General features: G+C 32.7%; 1 protein-coding gene across 1 annotated transcript in view; it reads left to right on the forward strand.

The window, feature by feature from the left end:
* Positions 1-19855, forward strand: part of SEMA3A (semaphorin 3A) — a 224422-nt gene that overhangs the window by 101155 nt on the left and 103412 nt on the right. Inside the window, exon 5 of the mRNA XM_024738433.1 lies at positions 16162-16255. Within this exon, the coding sequence (XP_024594201.1) occupies positions 16162-16255 (94 nt within the window). The remainder of the gene's footprint in view (positions 1-16161; positions 16256-19855) is intronic.

Raw genomic sequence — 19855 nt, forward strand, 5'->3', positions numbered from 1 at the left:
ATTACTTACAATACTAAATAAGTATGTATTTTTAAATAAACGTGGTTTCAAATTATTATTTAGTTAATTACATTTGTATTTAGTTGATTATTTTAGTAAATACCAGTAAAAACATAAATATAGTAAATAGATATGGTGAACCATCTCTTATAAGGTGATCATAATTTAATACCCTTGTATATAAATATAGAAAATGTTATCAGAAATTGGTTTATTTACCAAAATAATTTTAAGTAATTAGATTTCAATCAAATTTGGACCTCCTTCGCATTTTGACATTCTTTATAAATGTTTTTATGTGTTTCTGTGATGTCATATCCTACTGATTAAATTCTAATATCGAATTTCAAGGATGAAACCTCTCTTTTGAATATAACTATAATGACACAGTAATGAATAGCACTAGCAATTGACATTATATATTATTTAAATGATCCTGTACACTTCAGACAAGATTTGACTATGTACTTTTAGGTATGGATGACTACTTTGAGAGCATGCCACCTGCAGTGTTTTAATACAGTCAGATTTAGTTTTTCTATCCATGTGCAGGTTTTGGATGGCTTGAATTTCTTGTTAGACTTCATAACTGGTTGATATAGGAATTCCTTGAGCTCAAAAGCTAATACCACTATGGACTTTACCTGTAGAATTTTTTATAATCAAGATGCTCCTAGATTTTCCTTGGTCATATCTTAAAAAGGACCTCAGGACTAAATTCTTACAAGATTTAATATAGTATAACCTTTTCTTTTTAAATTAAGGAACAGCACTTGTATGCAAGATTAAAAATAAAGATGACCCAAAAAAAGTATTTATTTTTCAAATAGTCTTTTTTTAATTTAGTAATACAGGATTCTTCACTGATAACAATAATATTAGAAATTACCTAAATTTCCACTCCACAGTGTACCGACTGCCATTTTCATTATCTTTTACACTCTTTTGTTATCATCTTGAGTTCTTTCCACTTTCCCCTTCCTGCTGCTCATCCTTGTTATATAGCTTTGTATCTAGAATTCAGCCCAAATAAATAATTCACAATTTGAAAATGAATGAAACATATGTAATATATTCTAGTCTTTCAAGAGCATATATTTCTTGCCTTTCTATACATCTCTTCATTTTGAATTTGTATACTACAAAGTATGTAGGAATATATGTCATAACTTACAGTATTCAATTTTATACTACTAGTATTTATTTATTTTATACTGCTAGTATTTAGTATTTACTTCATACTGCTCTCAGTCTTTATGTGTTACTTTCTCTCCACATCTAAAATTTTACAGTTCTTAATGACAGGGATTAAAATATTTTTTTTAAGAGTAATAAATAGGCATTAACAATGGGCTAGTGCTATTCATTACTGTTGGCATACAACAGTAGCATGGATAATTAAGATGATGATAAAATAATTTTAAGGAAGCAGCATGAAACTAAAACTACAAGGCAAACTGAAAAGCTACCCCAAAAGGTAGACTCCTTTTTTAAGTATTTTTCTTCTACCACCATGGGGCAAGCCATCCTCAATCTTGCTCTCAGTGTTAGAAAGAAAAAGCAATGAAGAGGGCAGAAATTAAAACAGAGAACCTTTAGTCAATCTCATAATTAAAAATGAAAAATAGTGTTTTGTTCTCTTAACCTTTAAAATATACAATATAGTTAGTGTGCATCTGTATGTTTAAAAAATTGTAGGGCTTCCCTGGTGGCGCAGTGGTTGGGAGTCCGCCTGCCGATGCAGGGGACACGGGTTCGTGCCCTGGTCCGGGAGGATCCCACATGCCGCGGAGTGGCTGGGCCCGTGGGCCGTGGCCGCTGGGCCTGCGCATCTGGAGCCTGTGCTCCGCGGCAGGAGGCCACAGCAGTGAGAGGCCCGTGTATCGGGGGAAAAAAAAAAAATTGTAAACCTAGTATCATGGTTAAGAAGTACCTTAAAATATATGTAATATTAAGTCATATATATATATTTATATGTAATATATAATATATGAGATCAGATATATAGAATATATGTAAATGTGTTTATATGTACATATATGCATTCATATTTATAACTACATATCCATATAAATATAATTAGTAGTCTAGCATAACTTTGTTATGCTATCTGCATATTTCCAGTTTTTCCTTTTGTATATATATATATACATATATATAAACATATGTATATGTTTAGGGGCTTTCTAACTGTAATTATGTATATTACCCATCAATATTGATCAAATATAAGTTTGGAAAATAATGACAATTTAAAAAAAATTAACAGTGCCAAGACACTTAGAAAATACAGTTTTGCTAAATTTTTCTTTCCTGTTATTCCCAGTTCATTGTTCAGGTTGGTTCATTCTTCTAATTATGCCACAAATATATCATGTGCTTTCTTCAACTTATTAAAAACATCTCTTCATTTTGAATTTGTATGCTACAAAGTATGTAGGGATATATGTCATATCTTACAGTATTCAATTTTATACTACTCTCGGTCTTTATGTGTTACTATTCTCTCCACACCTAAAATTTTACAGTTCTTAGTGACAGGGATTAAAGTATATTATTTTAAGAGTAATAAATGGGCATCAACAAGCTGAGCAAGATACTAATTGAGCTTTCAACTACTCTTAAAATAACTTATGATGACTTATTATGTTTTCTGTAATTGAAAATGTCATCTACAATGACATAAATGCCCAGTCCACGCAAATGGTAATTTTAGGTGTAAGGTATGATTTTCAACAGCAAACATTCTAGTTAATAAACCAAGTAGAGAAAAGTGAGTTCCCCTGGCTTCAAAGAAGATGGTAGTAACTCTGAGTTCTTTAGCTATAAGGAACTAAATTCTGGCAAAAACTGAACGAGCTTGGAAGAAGACCCTGAGCATCAGAAGAGACTGCAGCCCCAGCTGCCATCTTGATTTCAGCCTTATGAGATCTCGAGCAGAGGTTCCTGCTAAACTTTGCCCAGACTTCTGACCCACGGAAACTGGGCTATAATCGGTGTTGTTTTAAGCCACTAAGTTTGTGGTAGTTTGTTGTATAGCAATAGAAAACTCATATAGGTAGATAGATAAGAAATATTCCTTTAGAAGATGTATTTCTAAAGTAGTGTGATTGATGTTCTTGTAGCAACCTAATATAGTGGCTTTTAGATTTCAGGCTAGAAAAGGATGCTTTTTACCAAAGGTGAAAATGATCTTTACCAGTGGTAGAAGAGTAAGTAATACAACGATGATTGGAATATTTGACAGCAGTTGAGGGTCTAGCATTTTAGATGGTAGGAAAGGATCAATATGATATAGTGATTCCAGCTATCGGACCTACCAGGGCAGATGTGAATGTACAGGAAGGAAGTACACTTTTATATAAGAAGGTAGCATAGAAGTCTTACTGAAGAGGGAACTTCTTGAAATCTGTGTATATATGAATTACAGATACAATGAAAGATTTACAGTAGAGACTTATCATAGACGTCAGGACAAGATAATAAGATGGACATAGAAAGCTTAAAAAAGATCTGTGTTATAAAATTAACCCAGGTTCTAGAATGTGGTAGAAAGCCTCAACAATAACTGAAGACAAAAATGAGGTTATTTTTTGCATAAAAGATCATTTCCTAAAACAGTTGGTTTAGGAATCCACATGGAATTCCTGGTTAGGAATTTTTTAGTTGGGAAAAACAGAGTCCAAGAAAACTGCCATACAGCTTACCAAATTTTATAAAAGACAGCTGTAACAAAATGTAGTTCTTAAATGAAATTATAATATAAAATTTATGTACTTAGAAATTCTTAAGAAACACAGGGAGGACAGGGTGCACAGCCTCAGACCCATGCAAGCAGAATTTTGGAGCTGAGTTCCTTGCATAAAACCAGGAGCTGTGAAAGACAGATGCACCTATCCATGAAAAATGGAATAAAAATGTATTGCTTACCAGCCAGAGGAAGCAGCAATAAATGGATATGATATATTCTAAGGTTCTTGCATTGTCTGGACAGTAGTAAGTTAGTCATAAAAAATAAATAAAAATAAACCAAGTAAAAATGCTTGATTTATTCTAGGTTGTGTAATTATAATTGTTTGATAACAAAAAAAATCTTGCTTTATAGCCAGAAACTGACTTCTACCAGTAAGAGAGATACATTTATAAATAATACAAGTGTTCACTATAGTAGATTAGAAATAACGACCCAAAAGTCAACTCAACATGTGATATAGAATGTCTTCCTCGTCATTAATTTGAAAGCAAAAGAAGCCTCTGGGTACTTCTCTAAGGACTACTCTGCCTGTATTTTGCAGTAGTTAACCACACAGCCTTAAAGATCAAGTCTTATGAATTCTGGATAATTAATTTAGATATAAATATTTGGAGCAGTTAATTTTTTCTAAATAAAACAGAGACATTGTTAAACAGCCGTGCATGTATAGATTTATTTAATTATATAAAAAGAATGAGTGAAGAGCTATGGAGATTTATGGTACTATGACAATTTGAATTTCAAATCACTTTGAAGTTCCCATTAACTTCTGTGTATAGCCATGATTAATTGCTAAACTTTATTCGAAGTAAATCTGAAAAATGGAGACAATAAGATGATAATGCAATGTAGTTTTTGGTAATTAAGTAATTCACAGTGCTTTATAGGAGTTGCAAACTTAAATACCTACAGTACCATGCAGGTGACATAAAAAGATGAAAATGGAAACACAAAAAATGGGGAGCAATGGAAACATTGAATTGTCCTATGGAAAGTTCTAAGTCTCATGAAAAGATTTCTTTCATATTAAAGATTTCAAAACCGCATGTCAACTAAATAAAGCATGTCTCTGGGCCAGATTCAGTTCATGCACTGCCAATTTGAAAGTTTACTTAAGATATAGTAACCCTGGGGTTTTGGGGGGGGTTTTGTTTTTAATACATGGGCTGCATGATCATTGTATACAATATTAAAAGTAGATAAAGGGCTTCCCTGGTGCCGCAGTGGTTGAGAGTCTGCCTGCCGATGCAGGGGACACGGGTTCGTGCCCCCGTCCGGGAAGATCCCACATGCCGCGGAGCGGCTGGGCCCGTGGGCCATTGCCGCTGGGCCTGTGTGTCCGGAGCCTGTGCTCCGCAGAGAAAAAATATCTAAACTAGAGATTCAGTATTTTGATGAATTTTCTTCAAGTTTTTTTTCCCATGTACCTTACATAGTTGTTGTATTACTACATATTGCTTCCACAATGACTTAACAAAGGTGTTAATTCTAGATATTATAACATTTAATATAAACATTTATTTTAATATCTGTATCATAATATATTTTGTAGATAGGTCATAGTTTACTACCCTCCTCTTATTGGCATTTACATTTTTTTTCAGTCTTCTAAATACCATGGTGAACCTATTCTCGCTTTAATTTTAAAATTTTTATTTTCATTTGTATATTTTTCCAAAAGTAAAATAATCAAGTTAAAGTATATGGACATTTTTAAAGAGCTTTCTAATTCCCAAATTATTCTTTAAAATTTATCTTCTTCCCAAGAATTGACAGGATTGTCTCTTTGCTAAAATACCTTTGCCAAAAATAAAAATTATTTTGTAATCTTTGCTAATTTGCTAAAAGAAAATCATATATTTATGTCATATGATTATAACAACACTTGAATGACAAAGCTTTGCTAAAACAAAGCTTGGTATAAATAAAATGTTAGTTCTTTTGGCCTCATTGCTTCCCAGATGGTATCTATGAAAAAATCTTGAAATGTAAAGAAACCATATGAGTAGATTCCAATACTTCTTACAGAACATATGCTGCTTTCTATTGACATATTTACATTTAGGTCAATAAAATTCCCCAGTGGTGTCTAATCATGGATGTGACAAACACATTTATAAAAAGAAGTGGTTAAAAATAATAGCTGTACTTTCACAGTTTAGGATAAAAAACACTGATGCTTTGTGAAATTATAAGATGGCAAATACAAAATAACTATGTTTTGGACATAGAAGACTTAAAATGCACATGGAAAGATCAAGTGAATTGTTCCATTACTTTACTTTTTGGGGACTTTTGATTTGCTCTTTGAGCTCACTTTACCAGATCTCACTGGGGCAAAATATTTTAGAGTAAATTGTTCATGTTCTGGAATTTCTCATTCTAGCCAAGATAAAATTTTCCCTTTCATTGTTATATGCCTTGGGAGTTAACAGGCATTCATAGCTGAATGATTAAACCATGACAGGTATGAGATATCTGCATAAACTCAAATTAAGCTCCTATTAAAAACATAATCTGCATGAAGTATGAACACATATGCTTTCTGTTTTCCTTGGTTTATACCATTAATTTTAATGATGACAAAAAGCAGATGAATTATGTCACTGATGTTTGTTTGAGGAACCCAGATAAATTCAGATCCCTTAAATTTAGAGGGCAAATCCTATTTAATCCAGCTGTAGGAAGTGTATGTTGTTACTGGGTGGACAACAAATAAAGTGATACTAATTTCTCACAAACTTGGAAACGAAGTAATTTCATATATTTTTCTGCAAATAAAGTTAGAACTATGTTAGTTTTTTTCTACTTGTCTTTACTGTATTAGAGTATAATGTGGGGACTATATTAAATACAGTGTTATCTGTCATGGTCAATTCAGTTAAGATTAATTCAGGACCTAACGTACACTTGAAATACAAGGAAAACACAGTTAAGAGATATTATTATAACACTTCATGTATGATGTGTATTTATAAAGTAACATGGTGTGCAAATCAAACACAAAAAACAAGGATTTTAGAATCCCTCCATTTATTACTGGTTATGGAAATTGTTTACCTGACTCTGCTATATACTATGTGACCTTAGGCAAGTCATTTTTTCTCAGTCTTTGTTACTTCATCTGTAAAATTAGTGTTATCATACTATGTACTTCAAGGGGTATTGTAATGATAAAAAAGTAAATACCTATAAAGCACTTAGGAGAGTGTGTGTGGCTAATATTTGCTTAACACATATTAGCTATTACATTATCATAGATAATGAGTTATCAACATGCTATCATAATAAAGATGTACCACTAATAGTGAATTTAGGATCATTAAAATTATAATGAACTAAATTTCTATATGGTTTAAGTATGCTTTCCTATGTTAATTCACATATCTCATTGAATCCTTGAGGCAAGTATGTGCAGTATTTTCATAGATAAGAATGTTGACACATGAAAGATTTTTGAAACTTGTTTTAGAGTTTACAGTCAATAATTGGCACAACGGGTTATATAATCTAGATTTTATAATTATTAATAATATTTTTGACCACATCTACCTTCAAATTCAAATAACAACAAAAAATCTGGGTCGCAGAAAAGCCAAATAAATAATCTCTGGAGACAAATTTTAGAGGTAAGATTTCCGCTTTAGTAAAGCAGTGCTTGAACAGACTATAGAAATTGAAATCAATGATTTTAACCATTCCTACTTACATTTAATCTAGAGATAAACTTTATAGAAATGTTGTGTACCCTGATGATATTATCCTTCTTTCTATTTTGGATCCTCAGAGTTTCTCAGGAACAGAAATTATATTCAGTGAAAAAAGTCTGCATAGATGTAACTAGAAAGGGATCACATATCATGAATATTAAATTGGACTATATTTTATATAACTGGAATATTTTTATTTAATAGATAAAATATATTTTTGTCAAAACAATTATCATATAATTGGCTTTTGCTGAGAAAAATTTACTTTCCAAAGTGTATATTTGAAAAGTATGGGCAATTATTGAATAAGCATAATTATAATTATTGACTCTAAACATTTTAGCATCAAATGACTACATTTGGGATTTAAAACCAAATCTTGTAATTATTGTACAGCTAAAACTACTCAAAAATATTATCAATAATATGAGAAGAAGGTATTAGTATACTCAGTTCTAAAAATCCTTACAAGTATATAGCTTTTCCTTGAGCTTATCTTTCACTGAGATTCTTTTTCAATTAGCAGTCAGTCATTTACTTGCAGCAATGTTTTATTAGATTGTAGAGAAAAATAAAATTCTAATGTATGGCTGCAATCATAGTGAAATCAAAGACAGGGCTAATATAATCAGAGCAGAAAATTATACTTGCTTTATTCACATAGCACTACTTTTTAAATTTCCCAGCCCTCAGTGACAGATACCAGGGTTACATTTCTTTTGTATCTTCCCACAATGTATATTGTTAAATAACTCTTTCTGACAGGTTAATTTTTATGAAGTTTATTATTCGTAATTGCTCTTATATTCTTTTGAAGAGCCAAGGCCTCTTAATAGCTCTCAATTTTGAAATAACCATGGAAAATGGAAGATTTCATACAGGCCAGGAAACTAAGTTTGAATGATTAGAATAGCAGAGGGATTGGGGCTGAAGTTCAATAGCTGAATTTATAAAAATAAATGAATACCAAATAATAGTATGTAGAGAATGAAAACGAAAATGGGTTTTAAAAGTCTGGATAATCCCTGTATTATGTTCAAGGACAGAGCCAAAGAACAACAGAAGCAAATGTCCAAATTCAGAGGGATAGGATGAGAGAATCATACCAAGTTAGAAATGGAAAGGTCTTTGTCGAATAGCTGATTTGGAAACTCTTGCCATGACTACATAAAGTCAATAAACCCTAAAGATTGCTTATAAAACATATGTATGCTTAGCTTCAGTTTTCTGGAACAAAGAATCTGTAGCTTCACTGGAATATTAAAGGGAATTCTGATGCAACTGAAGTTAAGAAACGTGAAATACAAAGAAACTAAATGACTTGACCATCATAACACTCAACATAAAAAATTCCTTTAAACTGCCGTAATGTGTAAGAAGAGCTAATTCTCCCCTCCCCAGGCTATGGCAATAGGTCTTTTCCTGTCACAAGACTCATGTATCTTTAAATCATCCTATGCATCACTGTCAGATTCATCATAATATTGCACCTCTTTGATGCTTTTGTTCTCCAGCTAAAATTATCACCGTGTCATGAATGCATGCTAAATTGCTTATTCTGGCACAGAAAACTATCCACAGTTTGATTTCAAATTTATTTATCCACCTTATCTCTTAATATATGTATACAGTCTTCATTGTCTAAACTCAATTTTATGTTACTTATCATATGAATTATATCTATTTTGAGGGGATTTTGTTCATGCTGTTTCCTGTAGATGGACTAACCTGCATCTGTGCTTTCCTCTGCCCTCTCTCTATGAGCTCCTCTGGCCCTCTGCACCCATAACCAGTGAACACACAAACACACACATGCGTACTCCTAGATACACTCACCTCCCATCAAAATACATTTTTAAAGGACTAAATCAAATAAAGCTTTTCTTTATATGCTGAAACATAAAATTATCTATCCCCGCTTTGAACCCCTGTAGTTTCCAGTTTCTACTATCATAGGGTACATCTCATGCAGTTATTTTTTCAACGTAGTATTTATGGTAAGCCCACTTTTTTATATAGTGGTTAAAAACATGGATTTGGAAAGAGTTCTGTTATCAAATTCTTACTCCATCATTTATTGTCTTTATGACTTCGAGTATTAAATGGAAAATGTCTCTGCTTCTCATCTGTAAAACTGGCACAATAATAGTAGGGTTGTTTGAAGAGACATAGATGAACTCTTAGGACGTTATTAACACTTAGTATGTGTTCAATGTTAAGTGAAATAGCTACCAAATACTTTATAAACATTGTAATAGCATATGTATGTAATATTATTATTATGTAATTTTTATTGTAATTTCTTGCTCATTGAATTAAATAATTAGACCTTTCATGTTCATATTCCAAACATAATTCTTACATAGTCACAGATCAATATATATTTACTGTACATATTTATATAGTGTTTCAGAAAATATGTAAATTAGAAAGTTTCTAAAATAAATATAGAAGGGCAAATCCCAATAAGAAATTATATATATTTTATAAGTAGAAAATTGTATTTGGCAAAAGCCCAAACAGCTTCTCCAGTTTGATGTTCCACTAGCCAACATCACAGAGATACATGGAGTAATTTCTGTAAGTAAAAACTGGTCAGGTGAAACAGTTATCCTGGAATTATGGAGCTATTACATTGATAAGACAGATTTTTGAATTTCTACAAAGGGCAATTTTGATAACTTTTCCCTGAATAAAATGGCTGTATTGAAAGGAGTAATATTTATTAACAAGCTTAATATTAATAATAACTGATGAACTACAAGGTCCAATGAAAGTTAAAGAGGAACAGGGATGTAAAAGCAAAGGGATTGTAACGTTATGTTTTTTGTCATTAAATTTTATTTTTTGTCTTTTATAGTAAGTAAACTCGTATTTGAAGTGTATAACAAGTATCAATCTATTAATAGGGGCACACAACACTAAAAAGTTAAAGATTATCATGTTTCTTAAAACTCACTTTAAAGCTAGGTTTAATATTTAAATTTTGTAGTCTGGCCTCTACTGCACAATTGTGTTCATATCTGTGTCATATCCTTGAAGTATTAGCTCCTAGAGTCCAGGGCAATGCCCTTGCTATTCCTTGGATATAGTTTTTCTCTAGTGCACTCGGTCACACGGTCACTCATTTTTTCATTCTTTTTTTCATTGAGCTTTAACTCAGTGAAAAGTTCTATCTTAGTATTTGGGAGAAATATAATGAATCAGATTTTTCCCTCGCCTCAAAAGTATTTAATAGGAAGAAAAGAAAAACGTGCATTATTGAATAGCAAGGTTGAAGGTAACAAATGGCACAGAGATTACGAATAGATTTCTATACAAGTTCCAGGGAGAAAATATTTTTTCTGCTGGGGAAAAGTAATGAACATTTAATGGACTGGTATTATGACTTAAGCTTTAAACAATGAGTGAAATTTTTGCCTGCATAGATTAGGGAAAAGTGATTTGAATGAAAGAAGGATGGCATATAAAAAAATACAGGACATGTATTTGTTCATCTGTTCTGCCATTAAAAGTTACTTAGGATAACCCCTAGCTAATAAAAATAAAAAACTAGTGACTTTACTATAATCTTTCCTTGTAGATTTCATGAACTTTTTCTACTATGATTGTGTTCTGAAGACAAATTTTCTTTCCCTAGAGGGCCTCTAATTTTCAGTTCTACTCTTTTGCTGCTAAGGGAATAGGATCTAGAGCTGTGTTGTCCAATAGAACTTCTGTGACAGTGGAAATGTTTGCATCTGTGCAATATTGTATTCACAAATCTCATGTGACTGTTAAACACTTAAAATATAACTAGTGTGACTGAGAAACAGGATTTTTAATTTTAATTAATTTAAATTGCTACATGCAGCTCATAGCTATTAGAATTGCACAGCATAGATCTAGAGTAACCTTTTTAGGAGAAGTAAATCCGGATGAATTTTATCCACAAGTGGATCTCCTTTGGGTAAAATATAGTATGTCACAGTATTTCCTATGAGATCCTGTTACGTCCCTTCATTGCTGAAGCCAGTAGTTTTACCCAGTATTGTCATTGCTTAGGTACTATTGTTAATTAGGATATGCACAAAGGAAATTAATAAACTATATATCCAGGAAGCTCTGAAGACTTCTACTAGGAAGTAACTTTTGAATTTAGTCTTAAAGGAAAGGAAGTTCACCCTGGGGTTGAGGACAGGTGAGCTGGGGATAGTTCAGGCAGAGATGAGAAAAATATGGTGTGACCAAGGAATACTTGATAATTCATTAGAACTGGCAAACAAAGTATCTTTGTAAAGAGCAGGAGAGGAGAAAGAGCAATTTGAAAAAATTTAATAATGTATGTTTTAAAATACTGTCCAAGTATTGGGTTTGATTAAGTTTATATAGTTTCCCACCCCAAATGGTTATTCTATCACATATACATAGGATTTTCTTTTCTTTTCTTTCTTACAAACATCATTTATGTTTTAATCATTAAAACAACTAAAATTGCAGCTTTGTTCCCTAAATTTATTGGGCAAGATTGAGATTTAGGAAATTTATTGCCATGATGTCACCACTGGTTTATAATTTATAAAACTTTGGATTAGACATTAGCACAGTTATTATTTCCTCTAATGTCTTACCTCACCGCAGTCTAATAACATTCAGGAAATCCAGAAGACAAAGGGGAAAGAGTGGTCTTGAAAGCTAAAAATAGTTGCTGAAAACTGATGCAATCATGTAATAAAATATGACACAATAACTTATATGATATGCTCACAGTATCTGCTAAAGCAATTAGAATCCATGCAGCTAGATTTCTGTTCATGTATTACTAAAAATGAAAAGTATTTCAGCCCAAGTAAGAATATAAGCTGTGTGGTTTAATTGTATACATTGGTCTTAAGATTTTTGGCCTTATTACTTGCATATGTGATCTGTTTAACACTCTTTAAAACAGAAAATCATTGAGTAGCAATCAGATTTCAAAAAGTCTTCAAAGTACAGCCAGACAGTTGTCTACGTGATACGCTACGTATGACAACAGAGAATGTACAATTATATTAACACAGATTTCTTTTCCAAGGGGTCAGTGTTTTCACACATCTAATAGGTCTCGTGCACTAGATAACAGAAACAGCAATATTGGTGTCTCTCAATCACATTAAGTTCATCAGACGTATTAAATGGTAGCCCTTTTTAATTGAGAATTTTTACACATATTATATATATATATATTTAACATCTTTATTGGAGTATAATTGCTTTACAATGGTGTGTTAGTTTCTGTTGTATAACAAAGTGAATCAGCTATACGTATACATATATCCCCATATCTCCTCCCTCTTGCGTCTCCCTCCCAGCCTCCCTATCTCACCCCTCTAGGTGGACACAAAGCACGGAGCTGATCTCCCTGTGCTATGCGGCTGCTTCCCACTAGCTATCTATTTTCCATTTGGTAGTGTATATATGTTCATGCCACTCTCTCGCTTCCTCCCAGCTTACCCTTCCCCCTCCCCATGTCCTCAAGTCCATTCTCTACGGCTGTGTCTTTATTCCTGTCCTGCCCCTAGGTGCTTCAGAACCATTTTATTTTTTATTTCATATATATGTGTTAGCATATGGTATTTGTTTTTCTCTTTCTGACTTACTTCACTCTGTATGACAGTCTTTAGGTCCATCCACCTCACTACAAATAACTCAGTTTTGTTTCTTTTTATGGCTGAGTAATATTCCATTGTATACATGTGCCGCATTTTCTTTATCCATTCATCTGTTGATGGACGCTTAGGTTGCTTCCTATACATACTATATTTAATGGGGTTTTTTTGGTCAGAAAAGCTTTTGAACTGGACTGTGGTCTAGCTATAGAAATGAACAATTTTCAGTGCATTTTGGGAGTTCAAAGTATTTACATATTTTTAAACATATGTCTTAATTTCTACTGATGAATATATAGGCAGGCATTTCCACTGTAGCTTGAGAGATATTAATCAGTATAGGAAAGAATGATCTTATTTTGGTAACTATAAACAATGAAAAAATAAATTAATATTTTTGAGGGCATACTAAGTATTGTTTTATATACATTATTGCAGTAAATATTCCCAATCAACCCTATGAGATTTTCCTATCCTCCTTTTATAGATGACTGAGCTTCAGAAGGGTTTAGGGATTGCCTGAGGCCCAGATAATAAAAGGCACAGCCAGGGATAATATCCATTTCTGTCTGATTTCAACAGCTTTAGACTCTATTACTATGTGTAACAGGTATGAATTTTACACTACAAACATTTCTATGTAAGAAATATCTTTTAGTTCCCTATTGTGAAAGCAAATTATATTTATTCCAGGCCCCATATCACTAGGCTGGAAAGGAAATTCAATCTTTTACCCTTCAGTAGAATCCTATAAGAATATAGAATAATTACACTGTAGAAACCCAGAAATGTGGGCAAGAGTTCTGTTTAAAGGAAAAAAGACGGAAAGGAAAAAGGCCAGCTTTGAACACATTACCTGACACCATGACAAAGGATAGTTTTTCATCTTCTCTTAAACTGTAACTGACATGCTTAACCTCTCTTCCTATGAAGTTTAATCCTTTACCTTGTAAATCAAATGTTAAACACGAGGTTTCAAGTCCTTTTCATATACCTTGGCATTGTCTTACTAACGTGGATACATGATCCCAGACATCATGTGTCTCTCACTTTGACAGATAGCTCCTCTATCTTTGTCAGTATTGTAAAATGTCTTATGAGGACAATAAATTTATACTAATATTCATAACAATATTTTCAGCCACACCACCACCTCTCCTTGATGCTTCCTCTAACCTGTGAGGACTAATCACATAGACAGATTTTAATACTTTCTATCATTGTGGCAGTAGAGTGTATATCATCTACTGAGCATATTTATTTTGGATTGTTTCCTAATTCTTATCTAAATATTTCTTAAGGTTTCTTCTATGCTTCTTCTTAGTATATGGCAATAAATTTCATATTATAATTTTAATATTCAAGTGTCTATGACAAATGTGTATTTGTAAATAAGTTTATAATTTGGTGACTTATCTAACTGTTTTTAAGTAATATTTCTTTCAAGTTCTGGTAGGAAAGTTTACAACAATGGTAACAACTTGTGTTAAATTTTCATATTCTTGTAGCAGTAATATGAGCAGTATTAATAGAGTAAAAATACTGTCTGTTTTTTATTTTGCTGCTTTAAAAATACTTTATTTCAATTCTTTAATCCTCACAATAAACATTTGAGATTAAATATCCTTATCAACATTAACTTTTAGAAACCGAAGGCTCGGAGATATTAATTGGCCACCAAAGAACCAGAGCTAATCATTGGCCCAAGTGGGCCTGACTCCTGACTCACTGCCCTTCCTACTACAACTTAGCACAATTCTGAGAAACCCCGTAAATTTTTCACAGTGTAAATTTTAGAATTCAGCTAAAGAACCATCACTGCTAGGGGATAGCTATTTACCAAGTACAGAATCACTGCAAGCCAACAGGAGACTTGGTAATTCTTACAGTAGTAAAGATGGAGAACATTTTTGGTTTGCTTCCTTTTTCACTCTTCTTCCCTAACTCAAATGAATTTTAAGAGTCATAATTTGAAACTCTGCCATTAGCTCCATCAGAGATATTAAATGTTAAATAAAGTGATGCATATTGGCCATAAAATGAACACCATTTACTATCCTAAGAATATAGAAAATGCTTTCATGTGAATAGTAGAGAAATTGCCAAAAAAGGTATTTTATTTCAGTCTGTGGACAAGCTAATGTTCTACTGGAAAATGCATACATATTCTGACCTAATTAATTTCCAGAGCACTTGGTTCTGAAAAGAATGCTCAGAAATACCCCAGTTTACTCCACTGTCATATAGAAGCCTCACATTCTGAGGACAGTGTCTTAGGCATGAGTTAGTTATCTCCTTATTAAGGATTTTGTTGCAGTGCTTTCTGGCATACTTTCTACCATAGTCAAATGTTCACTTAAGTTTCTGGGTGCTTGAGCCTCAACTGAGCAGACTTCCCTGTGATAAAAATGTGTCACCTCTGTGCTTGTTGTCCTAAGGACACTATCGCCAGGCACACCCATCCTAATAGTTTGATATTTCCCACTTAGAGAAATTGATAAGGATAGTTTCAGGTACCTTCCACCTTCCAAGGTGTGAGTAACTTTAAAATGCTTAAGGAGCTTGTAAGCATCAACGTCGTAGGAATGACAGAGTGGAGGACGTGACTGCTATGATTATTTCCTTCTGGAAAGTACATACAGAGAAGTGAGATAGCGTATCTTCTTGCAGACATCTAATATAGTGAGTTGTTATTTTTTCTCTACGTGAAGGAAGTAAAGGAGTTACTTGTTTAAATTTAACATTCTTTCAAGAGCCATTAAGGAGGCTCTTAGCATAGCTAGGTGATAAAATGAACACTCATCGCAGCGCGCTTGTCCTTTAGAGTTCACTTATGCACTGTCACTTGCAACATGCTAAATGCTACTAAAACTCACCGAGCTACATAGATATTTGTCTAGTAATAGCTAGGTTTTATCCCCCTTAAGTTATTCTGTCATCTCTAAAGTTTACACAAATAATAATACACCTTGATAGTGCAGAAGAATACGCAACCTCTCTCTGATTAACTGGCATGTTAAAAATACTTTCTATTATAAATAAATTGAATTCTTCTTTTTCTTTTCTACAGGACAACATTTTTAAGCTGGAAGACTCACATTTTGAAAATGGCCGTGGGAAGAGCCCATATGACCCTAAACTGCTGACGGCATCTCTTTTAATAGGTACTCAGTCAACAGTCAGCTAAACAGTGAATTTTCTGTAGATAATAGCCAGAGTGCATGTTCCTTGTTATATACCAAGATTTTTCATTATTAATCATAAAATATTTTAGGAGTATGTCAGTTGAGATATTTTCAAATATTTTGAAAATGAAGAAGAAACACTAAATGCTGATTTGATTATTGTACTATCTAGTCTATGATTCTTTTTAATCAGAATGGTTTAATAGTGTCTTTAAAATTGGCTGCTCAATCACTATACATCCCCCTAGACCTTTACAATTTTTGTTTTGTAAAAATATGGTTTTGATTTTCATTTTTGGGGAAGAGGCGTTTCAAGGGGGAATTTTGACAGGTCAGAAGGAAAGAATGGGATTCACTCCAAGTTGTTAATTGTAGTCCCAAGATTTGTCACACTCTCAGCATTTGGTCAGCTTAATCAGCACAATGCAACTAAATGGTAGTACAATTGACAGAGACCCCTTGAGTTGACAAAGTCCTTCTGTATTCATCTTTTCTGACTTTAGGGCTTCTTCTTCTTTTTTTAATCTAACAAAACATTTTATGTATTTCCTGTGCCCTTTTCTTTAGCCATCTTCCTAGTTCTAGTTTTCTTCTTTCTTCTTTTACTTCAGCATTGCAGATATAGGTGGTGAATGCTTAGCCATAGTTCAAAAGGATAGAAAGAGGAAGATAGAAGTAGGCAGAAGGAGAAAACTGTAGTTTGTGTTGAAAAATAGAGAATTCTTTCCACATTCTTTTAACCACTTCTGGACTGGGATTAAATAATACACAAAAAGTGATAAATCATTAAACAATTTTTCTTTTTCTTTTTTTGTTTTCTTGTTTTAACTTTTGAGTATGCCAACAACCTAAAGTACAGAAGATTCTGGGTCATTACCTTACTCCTGAATATATGTTTTTATATAATCATGTAGAAATTATGTAACTTTTTGTTTCCTTTTCTTTTTCCTTTTGTTTTCTTTTTTATAAAATATAGAAAGTAATTATTTGATAACACAAAAGAATAATAAGTGAAACTTTTCAGGTATAAACTTTCTAATAAAATTTTGAATAATACATCTAGATTTTTAAAAGGTAAATTTAGGCTATTATTTGACATATAATAATTTCATAAAGTTTAGCCTTTTTATTTTAAAAAATAGTCTTTTTTCTATTCAACAAACTAAGACTCTAGTCATACTGACTACAGCATTAACTTGAAAATATATTTTTTCCAGTATTCTCTAGTGTTTATCGCTGTTTCACTGATCCTTTTACTATTAAGAATAAAACCATTACAGCATGAATTACCTCCTCTATTGCTTTGGAAATGTAGACAATTTCAGTCCATTTGATCCATTTATGGAGCACTTTAACAAAAGTTTAAGACCTGAAGGAATGCAGCAAATGTAACACACTTATAATTTTCCTATTCGCAGATGGCCTAGTGATTACGTGTGGATGACTTCCTTAAGTGCACACACAGAAATTTGAAAACTGTCTTAAACAAAGGGGAGGAGTCCTATCTTGTTTGAACCTGCAGGCTATACTTATTTAAATTGCATACTGAACAAAAAAAGATAGATATTCCTCAAAAAAGCAGTATGTAAAAGTGTGCCTAGAGCAGCTTTATTTTGTGGTATGTTTCTCAGTAGGGGCTTGTTTATTTATTTTAATATTCCACTGAGAAAGTATGATGACAACTAAGTATTACATAGTTCATATGGCGTGCAGCCACACAATGTCCACAAAGAATATGAAACGCTGCAGTTTTGGTTTTATATTAGAACTTCCTTGAAACAGTTGTATAGGTTTGTGAAAAGGAAAAGAGAATGAGGGAAGTTGCATGAGTCAAGGAGAGGATGTATGGCTAGAAAAGAACGGTAGGCATTTCAGAGAAACAGCTTTTAAATGAAAGCCCAGATCTCACCTAGCCAGTACTGTAAAGTAATTGCATAATTTTCAGAGATATTTAGTGCTTATTGACAGAGGAGATTATTAAAGCCAACTTAAGTTAATTTCTGGATCAGTTGAATAGCAAGATACAGAAAAATGAGCAGGCCATACTAGACCTGGTAAAATCCCTCAAAATATTTGTAGCACCATTTTAATTCAAAAGCTGTGACTTCCTTTATTGAGGTTACCTGCTTCTTTATAACTATGCTATAATTCTGCCACGCGTCAGGAAAGAACATAATTTGACATTAGAATATGCTCTCACTTGGTATTAAAGGTACTCCCCAAATTAATTAACTATAATTGAGAAATTATTTGAACCACTCTGAGCCTCAGTTTCTGTGTATGTAAAATGGCATGGCTATGCAAATTCCACTAGTTTGTTGTGAGAATTAAATAAGGCAACGTAATAGCATACTACATTTGGGTACGTACATATTTCTGGCGTATATTTGGAAGCAGAAACTGAAAAAAGAGGAACAGGTAATAGTGGTTTTCTGTAGGGAGGCTAGGAGAGAGATTTGGTAATGTATAAATTTTACATTTTTAATTTTGTATCATTTACAACTACTTAAAAAATGTTAGTTTTAAAAGTACAGTATTAACAAAGCCAGTATATTTATTGTTACAGAAAAGGTTGCTTAACAAATGTGAAAATGTAAAAGTATTCCCATACCCTTCCACTCTCAAGAAGTAGCTTTCATCCATGCCATGTCGGGTGTGTGTGTGTGTGTGTGTTTGAGAGACATATTTTTTTCCCTCTGTTTCTAATTACTCTGCTACGCTGTGAGTGGAATTTGCTTAAGGTGTTAACAACATAATGGCTTGGTCTTTAGGTTTGTTTGATTTTTACTCACATCCATGATACACTTTACACCTGTGTTAGTAATGCTGTGATTTCATCAGGAAATTTTTTTTTTCCACCTTCTGTTTCTTCTTACCACACCCTTTTTAGGAATTGTAATCCAATACATTAACTGATCTAAGCCACATTTTTACTTCATTTTGAGCTGTGAACAGAAAGTACAGAGTACATATGAACTTGTGTTTTTAACACATGCTTCTCAGGTAACGCTGCCATGGTGGAAATGCAGTTCACTAAACTTTTTGTTCATCTCAGTAAAGAATGCTTTCCTTAGAGACAGTTAAGAAAGCTTACAGTTCAGAAAGAATGGCACTGTACTCAAATATGAAAGAGCAACTTTCATATTTGACAATTTCTAGCTTGTTAGTTACATCTGTCAGCACTAATTTATCTCAGTCTGATGTATTATTTTTGAGACATCAAACTGCCTATATGGTACTTTTGTAGAAAGACTTAACAACTTTGTTGGACAAGAGTATCCACAACCACTTTTTGATGTGTATAACAATTCCTTGAGTATATTATTCTACCATCAATTTAATAAAATTGGACAGATACATTTTCTTTCACTAGTAACTTAGTATATATGGGAAAACCCAAAAGTATGTATCTTAGCCATAATGCAATTTGAATCATTGTAAGCTAACATTTACCTATACTTAGGGTCATAAAATTGGAAAATTAACAAGCATAATTTGATAACTTCATAAAGGACCTCGAACATACAAAAGAAGTTTGGCAAGTGGGCTTTTTTAAAAAAATAAAAAAATATATTTGTT

This window comes from Neophocaena asiaeorientalis, unplaced genomic scaffold (genome assembly GCF_003031525.2).
Source record: "Neophocaena asiaeorientalis asiaeorientalis breed wild unplaced genomic scaffold, Neophocaena_asiaeorientalis_V1.1 scaffold89, whole genome shotgun sequence".
Taxonomy (NCBI): domain Eukaryota; kingdom Metazoa; phylum Chordata; class Mammalia; order Artiodactyla; family Phocoenidae; genus Neophocaena; species Neophocaena asiaeorientalis.